Source organism: Salvia splendens, unplaced genomic scaffold (assembly GCF_004379255.2).
Source record: "Salvia splendens isolate huo1 unplaced genomic scaffold, SspV2 ctg172, whole genome shotgun sequence".
NCBI lineage: Eukaryota > Viridiplantae > Streptophyta > Magnoliopsida > Lamiales > Lamiaceae > Salvia > Salvia splendens.
The window spans coordinates 13,733-21,336 of record NW_024598811.1 but is presented as its reverse complement, the minus strand read 5'-3'; the positions used below and the strand labels follow the sequence as shown (position 1 = coordinate 21,336).

At 44.3% G+C, this 7,604-nt stretch overlaps 1 protein-coding gene across 1 annotated transcript; it reads right to left on the bottom strand.

The window, feature by feature from the left end:
* Positions 1 to 2,450: 2,450 nt before the first annotated feature.
* On the bottom strand, positions 2,451 to 3,404 carry LOC121789201. The gene has a single exon (XM_042187698.1). It carries the CDS (start codon positions 3,402 to 3,404, stop codon positions 2,451 to 2,453), a length of 954 nt encoding a protein of 317 aa, XP_042043632.1.
* Positions 3,405 to 7,604: the final 4,200 nt, after the last annotated feature.

Sequence of the window (7,604 nt, the reverse complement as noted above, 5' to 3'; positions counted from 1 at the left end):
GCGATTGGAATGATTCGTTGCCGCCTTCCACACATTCGCCGGCGGTGCCAGCGTTTCCGGCGAAGACTCCGGCGGTGCCAGCTTTTCCGGTGACGGCTCCGGCGGTTGTGCCACGGGGGCACGGTCTTCCATGCGTGCATCAGCCTCAAGGTGGAGGTAAGTAGCACATGGTATTGCTTGTTAGTACAAATTGTCATTTTCCCCATTTGGAGCAACACCTTCTTCCCCATGCAAAGTGGTCTTTGTCTCTACCTCTTTTTGCAAGTCACATGATTCCAACACATCACATGCCACCCCATCATCTAGCCTAGGACCCATGTGATGTATTGTACTTGCACCGGTTGGGTGGTGGTCCAGCTCACTCCGGCTCGCCGGCGCCGGCGAAATTCCGGCCACCTCCTCGGAATTGAGCATTTCCATTGCAATCTTCTTCTTCTTTTCTTCCATCTTTGCTGTCGGCTCCTTCATCGGCTCAACTACCTCCCGGAAACCGGATTTGACTGGTGGGTCCACTAGGTCAACGTCCGAGATTCCGGCAGCAAAATACCGTTCATGGTCGAGATGGAGTAAGTGACCCGTATAGCTGCTTCGAAGGGGCCCGGCCTCGCCATTTGAGCAAACATTCTCATCGTATACCCATCGGAAGGCTGCTCTCCTTCCGGCGATGCTGTCTCCTCTTCATTTTTCCCGGCGAGTAGCTCCTCGGCCATTTCAAAGATCATTTTTTTCTTGATTCGACTAACCCCCGAAATATTCTCAAGGCCTGTGCGTTTCAGCTCACGTCGGCCTCTCTCAGGGAAAGGAGTCCCGGCCCTCTTCGTCTTTGGCCGTGGGATGAAAGGGAGACTCCGTTCCGGCGAGCGGGGTGATTGGATCGTGTGAGATGAAACCGTAGCAGCCTCAACCGCCTGTTCTCCGCCGGCCTTCACCATAGTCGTGGCTGAAGATTACATTTCACCTCCCTCAAAGGGGAGGGAGGGAGAGTGGACGAAATCTAGAGAGAAGGGAGAGCTTCTCTCTCTTCCGATTAAGCCTGCAATTCCAAATGTAATCTTCTGGTTCATTTGGGCGGAGCGCAATAGGAGCCGTCATGAGCAGGTACAATTCAAACCTTTCAATGTTATTTGGCAAGTCCAAATGTTCATCCGGAACAATATGATAAGTGGGGGAATCAAACCGAAACATTGGAAAGGCGTGAGACTAAAAATGGAAATACCGAGTCAAGCCGTCCCAAGGAGGCCGAGAGGGATCGCCATGCAGGTCAAATGGCACCCACCGGACTGCCCGTGGATAAAGCTCAACACGGATGGAGCATATCTAACCACGACACACAAAGGAGGAGGGGGAGGCATTGTCCGAGACCACTCCGGAAAAATGATTGTGGCCTTTGCAACACCTATTGATGCGCAATCGGCCCTTGAGGCCGAGCTCATGGCCTTCTACCACGGGCTAATTCTGGCCACGGATCTTAATCAGCCAATATGGATTGAGTCGGATGCCGAACATGCAATCAAACTCTTCAATGGGACGACATGGGGCCCGGCGCACATTCACCGAGTCATGGCTCGCCTTCATTCCCTTAAGCAAAGACACACCGTCCGCGCCACCTTTCTTCACCGGGAGGGTAACAAAGCGGCTGACTTGCTTGCCAAGATGGGACTTGAACAACAATCCTTCCGCCCACAATGCTCCCCGCTTATTCCAAGCCATCGTCCGACTGGAGGAGAAGGGTACCCCCAACATTCGATTTAGAGATGAAGACCGTTAGTAGTGTATGGCCCACCGATCGTGAGCTTAGCGGACGCCGAAGAGTACGTAGGTGTCGAATCTGTTGATGGCTTGACCTCTCCCTACTCTTGTGGTGCAATTGCCTTAGGGATTTTGTACTTTGCATTTTGGTTTTGTTCACCTAGGCATAGATTGATCGCCCTTTTGTAATCCATGATTGTAACCTCTTTTGATATGAAATATAGGGATGAGGGACCCACGAACACTCCACCGTGAAGGTGTTAAAAAAAAAGACTCAACATTGAAAAGAGGACAGAACAATATGCAAAGCAAGCCAACAAGGGTCGGAAACAAGTCATCTTTGAGCCGGGAGATTGGGTTTGGTTGCATATGAGAAAGGAGAGATTTCCTTCGAAAAGAAAGTCCAAGTTGCAGCCAAGAGGAGATGAACCATTCCAAGTGATTGCAAAAGTCAATGATAATGCTTACAAACTAGCACATGAGATAGAAGCTCTCCCTTCTCTCTAGAATTCGTCCACTCCCTCTCCCTCCCCTTTGAGGGAGATGTAATGTGATTGTTGCATCCAACACATGGTGAAGTCCGGCAGTGAGTTGCCGGAGGGGGATGGCGATGCCTTGGAACACACGATGCAGCCCCTCTCCTCACCGGAGTGGAAGTTTCATTCTATTGCACAGTCTAAAACCAAAAGGGTTGGCACGCCTCACCCGGAGAAAGCTCGACAAGCCCTCAAACGAACCGGCCTTGAATCTGGTTCGGAGGTTAGTCTGGTTCGGAGAATGTACTCGGCAATGTTTTTATTGATCTCGGTCCTGTTCCACGGCGTTGGGTGACCCTCAAAATAGGCTTGAGCTTGCGCGATCCCTTCCTCCATTGCTTGGAGATTGGCGTGAATGTTGCCAAAAACCTCCTTGTTCCCAGCCTTAAGGGCCTTTTTGCTCCTAGCAAGCTTAGTTTGGAGATTTAAGAGCCCACTCGCCCCTGTCGGTTGAGCCCAAATATCTTGAACTAGCTGCAAAAAGCCGTCGTGCCGGACCCACATATATTGGAATCGGAAGACACTACCCCTCGAGGGCGGCCTCGGCATCGAACACCTCGCAAGTATCGGACCATGATCCGAGGATACCCTCGGGAGATTAGTCACCCTCGTTGCCTCAAACACATTTGTCCATGCCTCAATGACAAGCAACCAATCCAACCTTTCAAACAGGCCATTTTTAGCCCAAGTGAATTCCGCACCATCAAACCCCGGGTCCAGAAGCCTACAGTCTTCAATGGCTTCGGCAAAATCAATCATCTTTGCTTGCCGATTGGTTTCACTACCAACCTTGTCTTCGTGTGCAAGGATCGTATTAAAGTCCCCTCCAATCAGCCACGGTGTTCCTTCCATCCGGGTTGATATCTCCCTCATTTTATCCCACAGGGGATGTCGCTCCAATATATTGCATTTAGCATATACCACTGAGATGGAAATATAGTTCGCCATGCGGTGCGAAGTTAGCCTTCCATGTAGGACTTGGTCCAAATCCTCCTCAATAATGAAGTTGGCTCCCTCCTCGGCAAATACCCATATCTTGCCGGACATATTTGATCCTTTGAATTTTAATCCCAGCGCCTTAGAGTACCGATCCGGGTCGGGATTAGTAAGTGGCTCCATTATTGCAAGAAACATGACATTATAACACTTAATTAGTCTTTTTAGGACGTTTTGGGTCGGCGCATTAGCGACTCCCCTAGCGTTCCAAAACATGAGGTTGTAAGACACGATTAACAAGGAAGGCTCGTACCCGGAAGGTTTGAAGGCCCTCCTTGGAATATGACGATCTGATGGTCATCCTCCCTCGTGTGCGTGCCGGCATCAATTTGTAACGGGGTGTCCTTGGGTTGTGCACCAACGGTCTTCAAATGACATGCTTACAAGCCTATTTATAGGCTAGAATGGACTCTTGAAAGTCTCACATCATTAGTACAACTTAAGACACTTAAAATGACTCATAATAAAAGAAAAGTAACTCCTAAACCTTTGGTGTAACTCTAGGATATCTAAAGTCACTTGTTTAACATAAAATGTAACTAAAACAGACCCTTCATTTTGGCTGCTCCAACTTGGACGAAAATTCATCATGTATCATCAATTTGGGCCTCCAAAATGTGATATGTAGTGACTCCAAACTTCAAGTCTTGGGCTGCCCACAAACTTGAATAATATTTACCACTTTGCCCAATGTAGAATAGTCTTGTAATTGGGCTTTTATTTCAACAACTAAAAGCAACATGGACTCCTTTATCTTCTTAGCTCTATCTCTTGTAATTGGCCCACTTGAAATGATCAATGGATCCATCTTCTTGTCCTTGTAGATCAGCTTGGTTATGTCTCCATCATTCCCTTCTTCTTCAAGAGGATTCATCCTCGAATCTAATTCACCAACATAAGGAGATATATCAGAAACATTGAAAGTAGCACTTACATTAAACTCACCAGATAAGTCTAGTTTGTAAGCATTATCATTGATTTTTGCAATCACTTGGATAGGTCAATCTCCTCTTGGCTGCAATTGGACTTTCTTTTCGAAGGAAAACTCTCCTTTCTCATATGCAACCAAACCCAATCTCCCGGCTCAAAGATGACTTGTTTCCGACCCTTGTTGGCTTGCTTTGCATATTGTTCTGTCATCTTTTCAATGTTGAGTCTTACCCTTTCATGCAATCTTTTCACCATTTCAGCCTTAGCTTTTCCATCAAGACTTGCACGTTCTTCAATAGGTATTGGAATCAAATCTAGTGGATTCAATGGATTAAAACCATACACAACTTCAAATGGAGAAAAGTTAGTAGCAGAATGAACACTTCGATTATAAGCAAATTCAGCAAAAGGTAAGCATTCCTCCCAGCTTTTCAAGTTCTTTTTAGCTAAAGTTCGTAGTAATTGAGACAAAGTCCTATTAACTACTTCAGTTTGTCCATTAGTTTGTGGATGACAAGTAGTAGAAAATAAGAGTTTAGTTCCCAACTTATTCCACAAAGTCCTATTAACTACTTCAGTTTGTCCATCAGCCGACTCACAAATTTAGCATCTCGATCACTCACAATTGATCTAGGAACACCATGCAAATGGACAATTTCTTTAAAGAACAAATCAGCAATATGAGATGCATCTTCAATTTTGTGACATGGAATAAAATGTGCCATTTTTTAAAACCAACTCAAAACCAAGCAACTTAGAACTCAAAGTAGTGATCAAAAGGTACCTCCGAGAAATGCATCAGCCACAATGTTTTCTTTTCCCTTTTTATATTTGATTACATAGGGAAATGATTCAATGAATTCCACCCACTTAATATGTCTCTTGCTAAGCTTACCTTGACCTTTCAAGTACTTGAGAGATTCATGATCCGTATGAATTACAAACTCTCTAGGCCACAAGTAATGCTGCCATGTTTGCAAAGAAGCTCTAACCAAAGCATATAACTCCTTGTCACACGTTGGATAGTTCAATTGAGCTCCTTTCAACTTTTCACTAAAGTAAGCGATTGGCTTTCCATCCTGCAACAAAACAGCTCCTATGCCTACTCCAGATGCATCACATTCAAGCTCAAACTTGTTATCAAAGTTAGGCAAAGAAAGAATTGGTGCAGTTGTAACTTTTTCTTTAAGGAGATTAAAAGCATGCTCTTGTTTTTCTCCCCAATAAAAACAAACATCCTTTTTCACAATTTCATTCAAAGGTGCTGCAATTGTACTAAAATAGCTTTCACCTTCTCCTTTTCCATTTCAATCCCATTAGCACTTATAACAAAACCCAGAAAAACAACTTTTATCCATGTAAAAAGAACACTTTTTGAGATTTGCATACAATGATTCTTTTCATAAGGTATCCAAAACTGCATGCATATGGTTAAGATGTTCATCCACATTTTTGTTATAGACAAGAATATCATCACAATAAACAACCACAAATTTTGCAATGAGTTTTCTCAAAACATGGTGCATCAATCTCATGAAAGTACTTGGTGCATTAGTTAAACCAAAAGGTATTACTAACCACTCATATAGACCAAATTTTGTTTTAAAGGCTATTTTCCATTCGTCTCCTTCTCTAATTCGAATTTGATGATAACCACTTTTCAAATCTATCTTACTAAACACAACAGATCCATGCAATTCATCAAGCATATTATCTAGCCTAGGAATAGGATAGCGATATTTTACCGTGATTTTGTTGATTGCTCGGCAGTCGATGCACATCCTCCATGATCCATCTTTCTTAGAAACAACAATTACCGGAACAGCACATGGACTCATGCTCTGACGGATTTTTCCTTTGTCCAACAACTCTTGCACTTGCCTTTGAATTTCCTTAGTCTCTTCAGGATTGGCTCTATAGGCTGGTCGGTTTTGGTAGAACTGCCCCGGGAACAAGGTCAATTTGGTGTTCAATACCTCTTAATGGAGGTAATCCACTTGATTCTTCCACTGGAAAAATATCTTCGAATTCCTGTAAAAGAGACACAAAAGTACTTGGCAAAGAAGTGGTTAATTCGTTAGTGGTAAACAAAGACTATTTGTACACTAAGATGAAAACACTCTCTTTTTCAACTATTGCACTCTTTATTTCTTTTGCTCCCACAAAAAAAATTCTTTTTTTCATTCGGACTTTTTTCACTTGACTCTTTTTCAATGCCCTCACCTTTTTTTCTCTCATTCTTACTTTTCTCTCGACTTTTTTTCACTCAACTCTTTTTCAATGCCCTCATTTTTTTTCTCTCAACCTCACGAGCTCTCCCACATAATAGACTTGTTGTGCTTGAAGGTGTAGTGGTTGTGAAATCCATCATAAATCACCCTACGATCAAACTGCCATGGCCTCCCCAAAAGAATGTGACTTGCATGCATTGGCACAACATCACAAAGAACATCATCTTTATAATTGCCAATTGAAAACGAAACTAGAACTCGCTTAGTCACTCGAATTTCTCCACATTCATTAAGCTATTGTAGCTTGTATGGATTAGGATGTTTTTCCGTTGTTAAGCTCAACTTTTCCACCATTTCAGAACTTGCAACATTTGCACAACTACCACCATCAATAATCATTATGCAAAGTTTACCTTGGACCAAACACCTTGTGTGGAAGATGTTCTCCCTTTGTTGATCATCGTTTCTGTGTTGCATGTTTAGAGCCCTTCGAACCACCAAAAGTTCTACATGTTCTGGTCCAATCTCCTCCAATTGTTTATCCTCCTCCTCATCATCATCATCTTCATGTTCACTTTTTTTTTTTAATTAAACACCATTACGGTGGAGGGTTCGTGGGTCCCTCATCCCTATATATCAAAAAGGGGGATTACAGAACGTGGCCACACCCGAAAGTGGTGTGCCATAGCAAAGGCAAGAGTAGAAAGCGGTACGACTCCACACGGCTCGGACCCCATCCTACTCCCTTCAAAAGTGCAATTAAACAAAATAGAGGCTCTATGATCTTCCATCTCCTAGTAACCGACTCTAGTATCCGTCCCCATCTAGGGTTCGAATGTTTGGAACACCCATTCGGTCCAATCGGACGAAGTCCATGAGGTCTCTTGGTGCAGAATTATGATCCAACTGTCGACCGCTATCAAGCCTTAGGCCCATTCTCGCAAGGAAATCCGCTGCCTTGTTCCCCTCCCGGTGTATGAAGGTGGCTCGGAATTTAAGTTGGCGCTTGAGCAGGATCAATTGCGCCACTGCTTGCCGAGCTAGAGCCGGCCCCCACCCGCTCCATTGACCAGATTAATGGCTTGCTCGGCATCTGATTCGATCCAGATTGGTAAGTCAAAATCCTTGGCTAAGCGCAGCCCATGGATCATGGCCGTCAGCT

Bases quoted from the DNA above. Each gene is read 5' to 3' on its own strand.
- LOC121789201 (XM_042187698.1), bottom strand. From the start codon at position 3,404: ATGGAGCCACTTACTAATCCCGACCCGGATCGGTACTCTAAGGCGCTG.